This window comes from Xylaria bambusicola (assembly GCF_022495145.1).
Source record: "Xylaria bambusicola strain CBS 139988 unplaced genomic scaffold F5B22scaffold_29, whole genome shotgun sequence".
In the NCBI taxonomy this organism is placed as follows: domain Eukaryota; kingdom Fungi; phylum Ascomycota; class Sordariomycetes; order Xylariales; family Xylariaceae; genus Xylaria; species Xylaria bambusicola.
Genome location: NW_025953582.1, coordinates 340407 through 357340, shown reverse-complemented (window position 1 = coordinate 357340; position 16934 = coordinate 340407). Strand labels below are relative to the sequence as shown.

The 16934-nt window shown below is 33.7% G+C and overlaps 3 protein-coding genes across 3 annotated transcripts; all 3 read right to left on the bottom strand.

Moving 5' to 3' along the window:
• Nucleotides 1-3500: 3500 nt before the first annotated feature.
• On the bottom strand, nucleotides 3501-4536 carry F5B22DRAFT_637245 (putative phosphoglycerate mutase; the record flags this gene model as incomplete). Its single annotated transcript, XM_047977410.1, has 6 exons — nucleotides 3501-3524; nucleotides 3707-3793; nucleotides 3918-4011; nucleotides 4080-4268; nucleotides 4298-4420; nucleotides 4505-4536. 6 exons carry the CDS (start codon nucleotides 4534-4536, stop codon nucleotides 3501-3503), a joined length of 549 nt encoding a protein of 182 aa, XP_047829598.1.
• Nucleotides 4537-5167: 631 nt separating this feature from the next.
• On the bottom strand, nucleotides 5168-6022 carry F5B22DRAFT_637244 (uncharacterized protein; the record flags this gene model as incomplete). The annotated part of the gene is made up of 2 exons (XM_047977409.1): nucleotides 5168-5704; nucleotides 5795-6022. 2 exons carry the CDS (start codon nucleotides 6020-6022, stop codon nucleotides 5168-5170), a joined length of 765 nt encoding a protein of 254 aa, XP_047829597.1.
• A 3207-nt stretch (nucleotides 6023-9229) lies between these two features.
• Nucleotides 9230-9844, bottom strand: F5B22DRAFT_647858 (cytochrome P450; the record flags this gene model as incomplete). The annotated part of the gene is made up of 3 exons (XM_047978940.1): nucleotides 9230-9274; nucleotides 9331-9540; nucleotides 9626-9844. 3 exons carry the CDS (start codon nucleotides 9842-9844, stop codon nucleotides 9230-9232), a joined length of 474 nt encoding a protein of 157 aa, XP_047829596.1.
• Nucleotides 9845-16934: the final 7090 nt, after the last annotated feature.

Sequence of the window (16934 nt, the reverse complement as noted above, 5' to 3'; positions counted from 1 at the left end):
AATAATAAAAGTATTATAAATTAAAATAATAATTATAAAAAAGGAGGTAAATATATAAAAAAAAGATAATATTTAATTATATATTTAAATAAAAAGGGTTTTTAAATACTATTAATAATTAACCTATTTATATTTTTATATAATTAAGTATATAATTAAATATTTAAAAATAAAATTAAACTTTTTAAAATAAAAGAGTAGAATAAAATAATTAATAGTAGAATTAATATTTAATATTAATATAAATAATTTAATATTATAATATAATAAGTTAAAGATTATATTATAAAAGAATAATTAAAAGGAATAAGAATTATATTATTTAATAACTTTAAATAAATTATTATTAAAGTATTAAAGCTTTAAAAATTAATATAATAAAAGAACCCTATATTTAAAAAACTTATAATTAAAAAATACCTTTATTTTAATTATAATAAAAAGTTTAAACAAGCTTATAACTTTATAAAATATAAATTTAAAGCTTATTTTTACTTATAAAAGTATATTTATTTTAATTATAATTAAAGATTTAAAAAATATTTAAACTTTAAAAAATATAAAAATAATATAATTTATTATTTTAACTTAAAAAAGTATACTTATTTTAATTATAATAAAGAATTTAAATAAGCTTATAACTTTATAAAATATAAAAAGGTTTATTTTTATTTATTAAAGTGTTTAATTTTCCTTTATAAATATTTTAATTATAATAAAAAATTTAAATAAGTTTATAACTTTATAAAATATAAAAAGGCTTATTTTTATTTATTAAAGCGTTTAGTTTTTATTACTTTAAAAGAGAAGTTAAATAATAAGGTTTTATAATTAAAAAGGCTTAATAAATAGCTTATAAATAATAGTAATAATAGAGGTAAAGATAGTAATAAATAAAAGGATAAAGAAGATAATAAAAAAAATAAAGATAAGAATAATAATAATAATAATAGTAATTTAATTAATGCTTAAACTTAAATTTTACATTTAAGCTCTTTAAGCTTAATTAATATAATAATTAATTTTTAAAATTTTTAAAATATAAATAAAACATTATTATTTAAATAATATATTATAAATAATTTATTAATTTTAATTTAAAGTAAATAATTATATAATTAAAAAAGATTATACTTTAAAAGAATAATTAAAAAAATAAAAAATAAGTAATATAATTATTATAAATATATTATTATTAAGATATTAAAGGTAATAAAACAGCTCCCTTATAAATAATTAAAGGGAATAGAAAATAAATAATATAATAATTATAAATAGATTGCTATTAAGGTATTGGAAAAGATAAGATAGCTGCCTTATAATCTAAGAACTGCTATTAAGGCATTAGAGAAGATAAGATAGCTGGATTCCATTCCGCTTTGCTTCTGATTGAGATCATATTACCTATAGTAGATGGGTTAGGAGGTTCGGCATGCGAAGATGTCGTACGAACTTTAGTACGCCGTGCTGCAGGTATCTTTTTCATGTCCAATTCAATAACGTCATCAAACGAAAGAAGTCTGGGAATCAAATACGTACTGGAGCGGTAGCGCCCGGCTTGTTTATTTCTCGGTTCATGCGCACGGTTGCGATGTCATGATACCTCTAATGCACGAGACTGGGCGAAAGGAAAAAGAGACGAGGCAATCAAAAAAGCAAACGAGACAGCGGCACGAGATAGATGCGACACATTACTGTTGTCTAGTCACTGTAATCTTCATGATACTACTGTTGAAGTAGATAAAGATGGAGATAAAGACGAAGACGGAGATATAGGTATAGATATGCCCTCGGCTAAGCGTGCTCGAGGGCCAGTAGGTAACAATCTACCAGCACAAAATCAGAATAACAAGTCTGCATTCGATTATTGATCCCGATCGGCTTCCAACTACGAGATTGACGCGGGGAGGGGAGAGCACCTTACCTACACCCACCATAGGTAACATGTAGGGGGTAGAGCCAAGCGGTCATCTAGGCGAACGCGCGGGGTAGCTATTACCGCTACCCACCCACCTGACCACCTAACCCATAGATAGGCACCTAGATCCCTTCACTCCTCCCTTCACTCTTGTATCCCTACACCAGTCAACCCCTTTTCTACGCTGCAACAACCATCTTATATCCGCATTCTCATCTTCATCCGCACCTCTAAAAAAATCTGTTTGCGACAGCTTCTCAGGGTATGGCCCAAAAAAGTAGCGAGCCAAAGCCACCGAAGAGCATGGATTCTAGGCGTCTGACAATCATAAAATCAATGTTTCATTTCAAGCAAGGGTGCTAGGATGGTAGCGTGTGTAAAAGGGGCCGCCGTGCACACTACAGGAGTGTTACGCTAGTGCTTCTGTCCCGCTTCTTAGAGGGCGTAGGCATTGTCCTTTAGCGCAGTTGCCTATAGCAACCAACTTAAAGCGATGACCCGACGACTTTCTTAAGAGACAATAAAGTATACCCCTCAGGGATTTTCACTCGACCTGCTCTGTCTACTTCTATTGTACAGCTGGGAATCATAGATGGAGACTGTATCGAGGTTTTCTAAAAGTGAAGGAGTTAATGCTGCTGCTAGTAGAACATCATACACCGCCATCGAAGCATTTGATAAGACCAACACCTTTCATTACGCAATTTTCTAATCATACACACATTTGATTACATATTAATTTCAGCTAGTTAAGGTGTTAGGCGTACATACTATAAGGCATGAGCTTTGGCATTCTAACATGAGAGCCATATAAAGATTAAATGCAGTTTATAAGGTGTTAATTGGTATTAAGATCTACGTAATGTAGGCCTTAATTAAAACCTAATCCAAACCAGAGTTAAGGGCAACGTCGGTTTAAGTGGCAGAAAGATGAGAATGAATAGCTCTGCGATAAGTCTATGATGCTTCTCTGATCGTCATCTCCCTACAGGGGTTTTGAGACTAACCAAAAGTAGCGATCTTGGGAATTAAATTCCCTGAGTCTGACCTAAACAAAATGGCCTATCACGCCACCTTCGAGACTCTCCAGGCTGGACTCACAGTGGTCCAAGTGCTCCAGATTGGGTATGCATGAAGGGAGTTCGAATACATCTTCCAGCCGGCAGGACTAGAGATAGCGCCAGGTAGTTTAGTCTAGGGCGCTGTTCGAGCCATCGGCCTTATGGTTCATCAAGGTTTTCTTAAGATATGAGAAAATAAGGCGGGGTCGATATTCCAGTCCCCGCTGGGGCATCCACGTACCTACCTGTAGTGACCCCCCTGACGAATCGTGCTTAGTGAGAATACAGAGGAAGATGCCAGCCCGCAATCCTGTGTTGGCCCCCTAAAGATGGCCGCCACGTGCTAGAACCCCCCTCCCCCGGATTCCAGAGCGTGGCACGGGTCGCTTAGCACCCCTCTCTCCCTGCAACATTCAGACAGATGCCGCGGTTTGGCGTGCAAACTATGCTTCCTGTATGGCAGTTGACATGTGATCGCACTATCGTGAAATAAGTGTAGCATTTATATAGATATAGCTCTATTAGGGCAGGCGTATAGCAATAAGCTGATAGACGATTATTATACAACTATATCCCTTCATAAACAAGTGGTCTCTAGGGGCCTCTAGGGGTGAGGGTGGGTTGGAGACTATACTACAACAAGTCTACACAACCTTTACCTAATCCTCTCCTACTCGCGCTACTATCTAATACTGATATATCTTCGACGGGTGGTTCTTGCAGTCACAAGTGCCAACATCATCTGAAGAGTGAAGTCGATAGAGAAGTCGAGCCGGCGCTTCACAAGACAACGCAAGATAAGGCCGTGTGCAACCTGCGGTTTCTGTGTATCAGCCGCTGCGGGCGAAGCTAGAGGAAGAACAACATTGGAGGGATGGATAGGGGAGAAAGTGAGCAACGGTAAAGGGAGGGGAGGGGAAATAGCATAGAAGCAGCACATCAGCAGGCTTTTCCCCATTCATGTAAGGCTTCTGGATGTCTTGGATTTGCAAGATAAGCCGGTCCAGGCGCTCGGTAACTTGCTGCCTTGATCTTTGAGTGAGGCATTAGCCCATCAGTAATGACCAGCCTCGGAAATACATAATTAAAGCTTGACGTACTCTCCACCCTCACATCCATCCCTCCAGATGTCCCACTCCATCTCCAGGTCCAGACCCCTCTTCTTCCTCGAGTCTCTGATTTCTCCGGAATTAAGCCCCTCATAGTTGCCATAATCCCACTCCGCTATATCTTCGGTGAAGGTGACCTTCTCTTCTTGGCAATGCGGCAGCAGAAGCTCAAAGGTCTGCCTAGCCCTCTTTCTCGGGCAAGGCGGGACGGGTCAAGGCGTTTGCCGGTGCCTACAAGACTAACCGCTGCCGAAGAGACCTGCCCAACGCCCGCCTTGGTGAGCTCGATCTCTGTAGTGCCCGTGAAGCGGGCCACATTTGGCCCATTCCGTCTCTCCTATTCATAGAAATTCCGTTATTCAAGAGCGGTTGGGGAGTGTAGTTCGACATAAAACGTACCATGGCGCACAAGTTACACACGGGGTGTTAGGCCGTCTTGGCCGGACATGGCGCTGGGAGTTGAATCGCAAGGGTTGGAGGAAAGCTACAAAAGTGGGATGCAACGCAGCTCGTTGTAAGCTTACCCGGGCAGAATATATTCCGTCCCGAGGCACTCAGCTTAAGTGTTTGAATTGGCTTGATATATTTGCAATTGGTATTGACAATGCTCTTTATCATCAGTTGTGGGATGGCAATAATTGGTAAGGATGGGATTATCGTAGTGGTATCCTAATCAGCAATATCCGAAATTGAATCGATCGGAGATTTAAAATGCTTGGTTAAAGTTAGAAGAGGGAACAGCAGTTTTAGGATCTACAAAATGGATGAGTTCGTAATATTAATTCGAACTTACTGTTGGACAGCCTTGTGTCCAACACCGAGTCTGACATGGATAGGAACAACCTCGTGAAATCTGGATCGTTCTATCTCGTTAAACAAAATTCCCGCTATTCATCAGTTCATTCGTCGTCGCCAGAGCGTTGTAACCACACATTCCCCAATACGTAATTACCTTTCCAACGCCTGAACCCAACCCTCTGTGAGGGGGTTTTGGTTTAGCACCCAGTTTCCCATTCCGTTTTAAGTAGAGAAAGAATATTGGGAAAAAGTGCACACACGGGACTTCTCCTGCACTTGACTCATCCCATTTGGCGGCGGGCCGCATTTGCAATGTAGTTTTGTATTACACTGCTGTTACATTCGGAGTGTCTCAGGATCTCGTTCTTCAAATCCAAAATCTCCTCGCGCAAGTTACCGACGTGGCTGAGCAGCACCGTGTTCTGCTGGCTTAAATCTCTCTCACGTCGTTGTAGTCCAACAATATTCTGCTTGGCTTTTTGCCGGCATTTCCGGGCGGCAACGCGATTTCTTTCTCGGCGTTGCTTGATATCTGGCACCCCGATCGCGTCCATTGGGGTGGTTGAAGATGCTGATGTAGATGTCGATGTCGGGCGTCTCCCCAGCCTAGTTGAAGCTAGACTTGGCTTACTTGATGTTGCGTTACAAGTTTCGTTGCCATTAAGGAAATTTTCAGCACTGAAATCTTGCTGGGCCGAAATGAAATCTGCTGTGTTTAACTGGTTTATTTCGTAGACCAATTGCCCAATAGTTCGTCCTTGTGTGGATAATGCAGGCTCCGCAGGGTCACTATCTAGTTCAAATTCGCTATTAAATTCCTGATAAGGAGCTAGAGGTGTCTGGAATTGATATTGGGTGTTTCAGCTGACATTGGAAAGCCGAGTCTAAAGTAGCTTCAAGGGACTTACATCATTCGTCGAACCATATGGCCTAACGTTTGTTGATGTGACCCATATCTCTCTTGTGGGTTTTCGCAAGTTTCGTCGGCGACTGTATCGCACATCTTCTGCCGGATGAGTCCAAGGGAATTCTAGCGTAGGCGACCTATCGCTTTCTGGTGGTGCACCGAAGAACGGCAAATTCAAGTCACAAGCGCCGTCCTCGAGGTTTTGGCGAATGACAATCGCTTCGTTCATTATGGCGAGTTGATATCCCAAAGTGAAGTTAATGAATTCTAGAAATGGGTTCGAGTTCTCGCAGGAGGCGATATTCTGTGTAAGAGTCCCCAGTAGAACATTTTGTGTTAAACTGGAGAGAAGAGCGGCGGACGGTATGTTGACCAGCCCAGCCAGAAAAGCTGTAACAAGGACGGGAATTGTCAGATAATGTGGCGAAGAATCTTCTAGCAGCATATTACAAATCTATTTGCCACTTATCTTATATATATAAACTTCGCTGCTTCAATGGCTTCAAAAAAAGCAAGAATAAGGTGGACAATACATCCCCAACAATCTCACAAGGAATATTTCTGGAGCAAAACCCGCACCCGCTCTATTTCCTGTAAGTAGGTTCCGTTAAAGTCCTCCACTGATCTGGTTTGGATGGTTGCAGGTAGTTGTACATTGCTGCAGCCCTTGCAATGCAGCTTTATCTATTTCATATAATAATTGGTCAATGTGCCTTTGATCACTTGCCTCAATGGGGTTCAAGTACAGCCGAAGGCACTTCCACGTCATGTCTCGATCGGAAGACGTCACCGTGGTCTTCGGCCCAATGACTACTGTTGTTTAGTATGGGTAAGACGAGTAAAAGCTAATCAAATTCCATTTCTGCGACCTCGGTTGTGGTCATCAATCCGGTATTGTGGCTTCAAGCTTGGAGAAAGAAAACAAACTTTGGATGGGTTCTCCAGAACAAGGCCGCTCCCTACACTATGAGTAGTAGCGTAGATGTAGTACCTAAATTGAAGTAATGGACCCTGGGGCTTTGTTTAGGTGTAGCTACATCCCAGGCCTCACGCCCGACTCAGGGCTGCTCATCGATATAACCGATCATCTTACGCACCGAGGAGACAGCGCGACCGAAACTCGTGGAGATGCAGATCTATTAAGTTTAGAGTTTAGCCGTTTGGCAATGTAGACTTCTACAGAAATTTTGATGCAGCAGAACGCGGGAAGAGCTGTCTATCTAGTGGCCCTGCCCTACCTTACCCTACTCTGTACGATGATGAGCATTTACCTATTCCAGCAAGGAAATTCCCCCCGCAATGCCGATGATGTCATCATCCCTTTGAAGGAGACACAGAACATAACAGATCAATAGAACACACACCCCCAATTGCGCTGTTACTTCGAAGACTTGCTTATTTCTGACACCTATCGCTCAGAGCCCTTGCTCCAATTTCCAAGCATTAACGGCTTCCTAAAGATAATAGGATTAACAATGAATGCATGTTGTTAAAAGTTGCCTTAGTCTTTAGACAAGCGCAGGATAGGAGGAGCTAGGATTAATACTTGAGCTTCTCTCGCGTATGTAGGCGATCCATGAATGTATAGTATTGAAAAGAGTTCCGAAAGGAAAATACAACGATAGGTGGTAGTATTGACCGCTATTTTGACTAATTCGGTTAGGGGGGGAATTCGGTTAGGAGGGGGTGGGCTCTAAGCCCCTCGAGCCTTTCACTTTAGGTAATATAACTAATATGGCCGCTAAGTTATTAAGCATCTAATTTATATCAATATACTGCTCCTAATAGTAAAAAATAAAGTTAAATACTTTTAATAATATTTAAAAGTTAAATAATTATATATAGCATTAATTAAAAATTAAATATAATTATAATAATTTTATTTATTAAAGATTTAAATAATAATATATTTATTAAATTTATTAAAAGGTATAAAGTTTTAATAATAATAACTTATTTTACTTAATTATCTTTTATTTATAAAATTTATTATATCGTTTTAACTTTAAATTTATTTTTTATTTTTTATAATTTTAAAATAATATATATAATATTATATACTTTTTAATTATATAAAGGTATAATATTTAACTTATACTTTTTAATTTAACTTTAAAAGATTTTACTTTTATAACTTTTATTATATAAACTTTTAATTAAATAATTAATAAATTAATTTATTTATATTCTTTATTTATAATATTAATATAATATTTTATAAAAATAATTAAATAATTTTACTTTATAACTTTAAATATATTATAAAGTAATTTATTATAAATTAAATAATTAATAATAAATAATATTTTATAAATTAAAGTTATTTTATTTATTATTATAAATAAAATTTAAGCTTTTATATTAAATATAATTTAATAAAATATAATAAATTAATTATTTAAAGTTTTAAAATTAATTAAATTAAAGGTTTATAAAGATTTAAAAATATAATTAAATTTTTATATATATAATTAATAATATTTATTATATTTAAATAAAAGTTTAATATATATTAAAAAATTTAAATTATAGTTAAAGATATTTAATTTTATAAATAATTTAAAAGTTAAAATTATTACTTTTATTATATATATAACCTTTATAACTATTTAAAATAATATTATTATTAAAAGATATTTTAAAGGATAAGGATTAATTTTAATAAAATATAATTTATTCTTAAAGATTATAATATATTATAAAGAATTAAAATATAAAATATTATATATATATTTATTTTAAGGATATTATATTTTAAAAATATAAAATATTAATATATAAGATTAATAATAATATATAGCTTATTTAATTAAATAAATTATTAAAATATAAAATATTAAAATATATTTATATAAAATTAATTTTTTTTTAAATAATATTTATATATTTATAAAAATAATAAATATAATTTAAAAAAATCTATTAATTTAATTTATATATATATATTTTAAATCTTAATATAAATTAATAATTTTTTATTAAAGAAATATAAAATATAATAGCTTTAATTAAATATATTATTTAATAAAATAAATATTAAAAATACTTTTAATATTATAAAAATTATATTATTTTATTTTTCTTATAAGTATTTAGCTTTAGCTTTAACTTTAAAACTTTAAAGCTTTATAAATTTAAAATTTTATATAAATTATAAATTATTAAGATTTATAATTAAAAGTTTAAAATTAAAGTTATAAAGAATATATAATATTAACTTCTTTATTTTAAATATTAAAATATAAGGATTAATATAGGTTTATAATATTATATTAAACTATATAAAAGAAATAGGTTAATTATATAAATATATATATAAAACCTATATAAAAAGAGAACTTATAGGTATCCATTATTAGGTTATTGCTATAAGTTTATCTTCATCACTTATTAACTATCTCTTCGGTTAGAATTTGTCGGTATTGGTACCAAAGACTTACGTGTTTCTATACGCAACCCAGGAGTTGATGCCAACAATTGTCTATAGCGTAGTTAGCTACCGTCACTTCTAATAAGATCAAGAATAATGGCACTTACACCCGCCGGGAAGAAGTGATTACATATGGTCGCACCGCCTTCTGACACAACTCGTTCCAGCGGCAGACCTGTGGCTGGGTGCATTCGTAACGCTTCCTTGATGACAGCCTGGAGATACGGCATTTGCTGCGTCTCTTTAAAGCTATAGGAATCAGATAACAACCCGCGGCCCCGGAATTCTTCGATCTCCCGGCGCAGTTCTTGCAGGGACTTTAGATTTCTTAAGCAGATAGTAGAGAATAGCGGAAAGGGTGGTGCCAGTAATATGTGACCCAGCAGCTATATTCGTCGTCACATTTCTGCGTTTCTCTTGCTCCTCTGCGACTCTAGTCTTTATGAGCCTCACAACGTATTCTCTACCAGCGCCCTTATTGCCCGCGAGGAAGTTCACCACGGCAAACGCCAGGCGATAGAAGCGAACATAAATGCCGATCGAAGTCGCGTAGAATAATCCCTTCTCGGCATGCGGCGACGATGGAGACCTGGGCAGTAGCGGGCCGCCAGTACGGGACATTGGCGCTAGCGTTGTTCATGACGTTGTCGCGAGGGGCACACCGGGCTAGTCAACGAAGGATGCGGCGTGCGTATGTTTGGTTGAGGTCCTGTTGACGCGGGTCGAGTCTGATTACAGAGCTGCGAAGGGCCGAGATCTTCGGGGGGAAAGGGGTAGGGGGTGTCACTAAAGTTTATCACTTAAGAAGGTACATTGTTCTCGGGATGCGGGCACAGGTGCCGGTAAGATAGGTGGAATAAAATGCGAAGTGGTGTTATGTGTCGTGTGTTGTGATGTGAAAGCGTTGGCTGGCTGGCTGAAAAAAAGAAGTAGTAAGCAGGACATCGCGGGCCTTGGCTACACTCTTGCTGCCCCACGTCTGCCCGCGCGTCTTCTCCAGACAACCCCGCTACTAACTGACGCGCCAACTCATAAGCTAGTTACCCCTCCTGGCTGTCCCAGGTGATTCTCGCGCATTTCCAAGAGCCGCGACGCCGCCCATTCCATAAATGAATGCAAGGTACAAAATGCAAGGCAACAAGTGGCAGATTTGAGCCCACACACAGCGGCACCATTAAAGCCGGCGTAGTTCTAGCTCAAAACGCTAGGTGAGTATCCGAAATCCGTATTTAATTGTTTTAATCTAAAATGGGTGGCGGATTTATCGGATTCTGGGGCCATTATAAATGCAAATCCGTATACGATTCACTTTATTATAACTTTAATCGTTAATCATTAACTAAGGCTATGCCTGGGAATAATAGACCCATTGGACCTACTTTTACCTATATCATTAGGGAGGTAGAACTATTTTAAGAGTTTACAATTAAGGGCGTGGGCAAGGCGGCGCATAAGGCATAGAGGAAGAAGATTGCAACGCTAAGGATAGGAGAGCTAAAAAAGTTTACAATAACGAACTCGAAGCTTTTTATAATAACTCTAACACCTATTAATAAACTAATAGCATATAAGATATAAAAAGGCTTATATGCTTAAACTTATAATTATTATTACTTATATGTTCTCTTATATATATAAGGTTTAACATTGGAAATCATTAATATACTGCTTAATATTTATGGAGTTAAATACTTAGCCTACGTAGCTTGAGAGAATAGAGGCATAGATAAGCAAGGTCGGTGCCTTTATAGGGGGCCAGGAAGAGTCGAAAAACCGTATCACTATATATATGGCGGGCCACCGATGTAGCCTTAGATGGAACTGTTAATTGCGGAACGCTACATCTAACCTTAGTTATTGCGCTGTGGTACCATCTATAAGCTCCCTGACTTCACACCCACGTAAAGGTTCACATTGCAGTTAATCCTGGGTTGCCGTATAATCGCTCGAGGCGTGCAGCTTGTAGTCGAGGTTTAGATGATCTAGCCATCATACTAACCAATTGAGCAGGGGCAATTGGCTGTGGCGAACGTCGGAAGCATCATTTCTTAGGACGACGATCCTAGGTCTACTAATCGCCCATATCTACTGCCTAGCAGCTCCTACCGGGGTCAAGCTTAACACATTCAATCCCCGGTGGTGGTAAGTCAATCGCAATATTTCTATCACGTAACGTTATATAGGGAACTTTCTCCCCGTCGTCTGGACCATAGGTTGTCCCTGCCGGTGGTAATGGAGGCGGTTACCTAAATATCACAATATCATTTTTTATTAAAACACCTGCTTGCTTTAAAACACCGTATAGCCACAATCTATTAAGTGTAACACTTTATAGGTAATATAGCACATCTTACTAATCTATATTTCAATAATATAAAACATTATCATTACTCTTAAATAATCTTTATAAAGATAAAAACTGTTAAATTATAAGGGGACAGTTAGCCCCTTAATAAAAGCACCTATTATTATTAACATAAGCCCGAAGAATAAGAAGTAACTCCTTCTACAATACCCAAGAAACGCTTACCAATAGTAAAAACAATAACAGCTTTAAGTTTATAGCTACATAAGTTAACCTTACACTCTTAATCAAAACTACCTATGAAATAATAATAGTTGATCGTCTTCCTTGATTAAAATCTACGGATAATGCATGTTATGCCCAAGATCAGCGTTAATGTATATCGATAAATAGATAGCTCTTATATATAAAAACGAACAGAACAACTATACTTGTATTATAAAACCAACAGAAGCTATAGGCCTATTGTAGAGACCAAGTGTTATTAGGTTAAGGACGCCCGTTACAGAGTATAGTTAGGCGGCTCTCTCCGAGGTAAGTTACACAAGTGAGTTGCAACCATCTTGTGCAGGCCCCTAGCAATACGCTTTGCGAAGCTATTGTTGCCTTCGTCCACCTCGGTTTCCGAGTCCGAGTCTAGCTCGAATACAGAGACGAACCGCTGAACTTGGGGTTTCGTTGGTCGTGGCTCCAGTAGCACAGAGGGAAGCATCGGCGGAGCCGTCACGTTGTGCGAAACCAGGCCATTGTTGTTGCTGTAAACCCGGGTATTGTCTCGAAGGTTGAAGGTTGAAGTACTGGTTCGCAGCATACATGGTGGAGGGAAAGCTGGGGGAACTGAGACAGAAGCTGCCGTGTTTACTGTAGTCGATGATCGTTGCTACGATGAAACTGATTTGCTGTATAGTACAAGTAATAGTGCAATGAAGAGAGAATTAATGTCGCAAGTCGACCTACTGGAACCCAAGAATCGTCCCCGCGGTGGTGAAGTTGCTTCAAAGCTCAGCGATGAAGTGCGTTGTGGGTATGGATGTCTTTACACATTGGTCGGTAGTGGCTTAGGATAGACAGAAGATGTTATGGCGCCTCTCTTCGGCGTAGACTGTAATGGTGGCGATTGAAACGTATGACCTGGTGTAGCGAGTTCTTCCACCTTCGGGTCATATTCTACACCAGAAAGTTGGCGGCGACTTGTTGGGTTTGTCTCGGAGTAATCCTCGCGCTGTCTACATTGCAGCAGAGCTAGGTGGTATTCTTAGGATTGCCTATATTTCGATGATCCTATATCATCAAGCCAATAGCTATCCCATAGTTTGCCGGCTAATATGTTATAAATGCTGTCGTCATTAAAGGATAAATCAGAGTCCGATGTATTTGTCATTCCTAATACTGAGCCATTCGATGATTGACTGTCACTTAAACTTGGCTTTCTCAGCAACCTGCTATCTCCTTTTGTAATGACGTCCGCGGTTTTGTTCTTTGATAAGAATTTCTCCAGTTAAAAAGGTGCGAAGGTGTTAGAAAACTCCATGATCGAGATAATAGTGGCTGAACGTGGTGTGGGAATTTATATAATATCTCAAGAGGATTAAAGCGCTATCTTGGGCCCTTAAATATAAAGGAGGGTTAACTATTTGGCATATAAAAAGAACCGAGGGCGACAAGTGGTTGAGAAGGTGATACAATTTAGTGAGAGGGATAAGAGGAGGGATAATAAGGCAGACAGCGAAGAGGTCCCTTTGAGTCACGCTTGCGACGGGAGGTGTCTAATGTTAGTGTAGGTACGAGAGGTAGGAATACTTTCTATTGCTTCTTATTACTTATATGGGTACTTACTTCTTATACTGTGGATATTAAGCCCGAAACATGTCTATCTAATATGCTTTTCTTAAGTGCTTTATTCCAGCCACGGTTAATGCAAGTCGATCCCCGTTCGTACTAGCAGAAGCCGACTCCCTTTGCAAAAGATAGGATTAAAGGAAAGAGGAGATGTGTAAGGGCACCTATAGCACCATGTGATGGTCCAGTAAAGGAAGGACACATTATTAGAGACCGGAAAGCGTCCCGTTGCACTGCAAGCTACGATATAGGCTTGCGCCAACATGGTGGCTGTAAAATCATGTCCATTAACATCTCCGAGACATTGTAAAGTAGAATCAACCCTGGGAATCATTTCTAGGAGAAGGGTTAATGTAACAACTTATCTCAACCATCAAACCTTGTTAAGGCCTAGAGTGGTGTTAGGGTTTATATTCAGAATAAGTCAACTATAAAACACGAAGTATTAAGCAATAGTTCTTCTCTCATTAAGTCGTCAGGTAGTTTCTTATAAAAAAGAAGTGTACGCTTAAATTGATTGCTGAAATAAGGAATAACTAAATATATAGGAAATACTCGTAGACTAAATAGTAACTCCTCCCTTCACTGATCCTGGGGCCCACCTGAATCATCATCCTCACGAGGTAAAATGCTATTGGAAGAAGCCGTGCATTAACCCAATACTGGCATGCGTACTTTACTTCCACATGGGTCCAAAATTTTGCCCACAATGCTTTAAGACTTTCACCTCTCAAAACTAATTCGAAGCCCATCCTCTGCAGGTTTCCCAAAAAGCAGTTATTAATTTAAGTGCCCTATTCTATTCTAGGAGAGATTTATTTCTCTCCTCGAGACGTGAAATACAGTCTATCGCTTTGCATACGATGGTCGTCTATATCCTCGTTAACCATGACCGTTACATAATTGAATAGCAACTAACCTCATGATCCATTTCAGAAGATATCCGTTCTGACTGATCCTTCGTCGGTTTCTCCTCTTGTTCTATTGCTGTCGTATTTCTTAAATCTGGGATGCTGCCTTCCAGTTCCTTAAATGCATCATTTAGCTCGGTGCGGTAACATTTATCGATTGTGGGTTTAGCGGTTGCTTGAACTGGATTGTGGCGACGAGACTGGTGTGACAAGGGCTCTTATAGAGGGCTTGGAGCTTAGTCATATTCATTAATAATCTATTAGGGGTCTTTAAGGCCTTAATCTCCCTTTTTCTCTTATTTTAAAATAGGAGATTCTTTAGCTATTTATATTCATTTAAGCCTTATATAATTTATAATTCCCTTCCTTTTATTAAGCATTTATACTTTAACTATTAATTCTTTTATAATTAATAAATTATTTTTATTTAATTATTTATAGCTTTACTTTTTATTAAGGATAATATTAATTATTTTTAGTTTTAAAGTCTTAGCTATATAATATTATCTCCTTTCTTTTAATGCTTAACTTTAAGTATAATTTAACTTTTTAAATAATTTATAAGTTTAAGGTTATAATAGTTTAAAGGTCTATTAATTTATTTAAATTTTATTAATAGAATTATTTAATAAAAGCTTTTATATTAATATTATTTATATATTTATATAGTTTTTAAATTTAATATTATTTAATTAATTAACCTTTTTATTTAATTAAATATTTAATATTCCTTTAAGTTTTTAAAAAGTCCTTAATCTTTTTTACTTAATAGTTTTTAAACTTTATTAAAGATACTTTTTATAAAATTTAATTAAAGTTAAATAATATTTAATTATTAATATAATAAAGCTTAATAAATAAAATATAAAATAAGTTATAAATTCTTTATTTTTTAAATAATATAAATTTAATAATAATAAGTAAAATTATTTTATAAATTTTAAAAAAATTAAACATCTTTTTATTTAGCTTTTTAATAGGTCTTTTTATTTTAATATTCTTTATATTTAATATTATTAATTAATTTTTAATATATTAAAAGGTATTTTTATATTTTTTATTAATTTATTCCTTTATATATTATTAAACCTTTTTTAATTAATTTTTAACTTTTTTATATATTTATATTATTTAATAAATATATAGCTTATTAAATAGGTTATAAAGTTATATTATAAATAGATTATATATAATTAAATAATAATTATAATTTATATAAAAGAGGGATATATATATTAAAGTTAATATTATATTATTATATATAAATTTAATTATTAATAAAAGGTTTTTTTAATTAAACATTTTATAATTAATAAATATTTAAAGGTAAATTTTAAAAATTTAATTAAGTTATTTTATTTATTTATTAATTTAAGAATAAAAGGTTATATTTATATATAGTTTAATATTAATAAGTTTTAAAAAGTCCTTTTATAAATAATTTATAAACTTAAAGTTTTTATTAAAAATTATATTAAAAGAGATATTATATAATTTTTAATAATATTTTATAAAGATTTTAATAAGGTTTTTTTTTTTTTTTTTTTAACCTTTAATAAAATAAAATATTCTATTTTAATAAAGGGATTTATTATTATTTAAATGGAATTATATTTATTAAATAAAGGTAAATTAATAATAAAGTTTATTATAATTAATTATTAAGGGGTATAATATAATTTTATAGGTTAAAGTAACCTATATAAAATATATTATAAAGCTTTATTTTATTAATAAATATAATAGCTTTATATAAAGTTATATATTATTATTTTAAAATTAAGTTATTAAAAGTTTTTTATAATAAATTTTAATATTTTATTTATTTTTATATATTTTATTATTTAAATATTATATTTAATTTTTATTACTTTTTATTATATAATTATAAATATTTATAAATATTCTTTTTTATATAAAAGATTATTTATAAGTTTTATATTTTTAAAAGGTTTATTTTTTTATAAATAATATTTTAAATTATCCTTTATTATTTCTTTAATAAATTTAATAAACTTTAATAGTTATTTAAATATAATAAAGCTATAAAGTTATTTAAAAGTTAATAAAATAAATATTATTAAAATAAATATTAATCCTTTAAAATATAAAAAATATTTATTTTATAAGATTAATTTAATTAATTAATCTTTACTTTTTTCTTTTTAAAAGTAATATTAAATTAACCTTAATATAATATTAACCTTTTTATTTAATTTATTTAATTAATAGTTTATTATAAATTAATATATTAATAATTATTATATTTAATATATTTATTATTTATTTAAAACCTTAATTATTATAAAGTATAATAGGTTTTAATAATTAAAGTAAATTTTAATTTAATATTAAATGCTTTTTAAATATTAATATTATTAATTAAATTTATTTATTATTATAAATAGTTTTTTATTATATATTTTATAGTTTATTTCTATTAATATTAGCTTTTAAAAGTAAAAGGTAATAGGGTAAAGCTTATTATTATTATCCTTTTATAATAATATTATTTTAAAAGTAAAGTTAAAGGTATTAATTTTAATATAAGCTACCTTAAAAGGGTTAAAGTAAATAAATATAAAGGTTATAATAAATTAATATTTAAATTTAAAGAAGGCTTTATTTATAACTTCCATTTACTTTTATTATTATT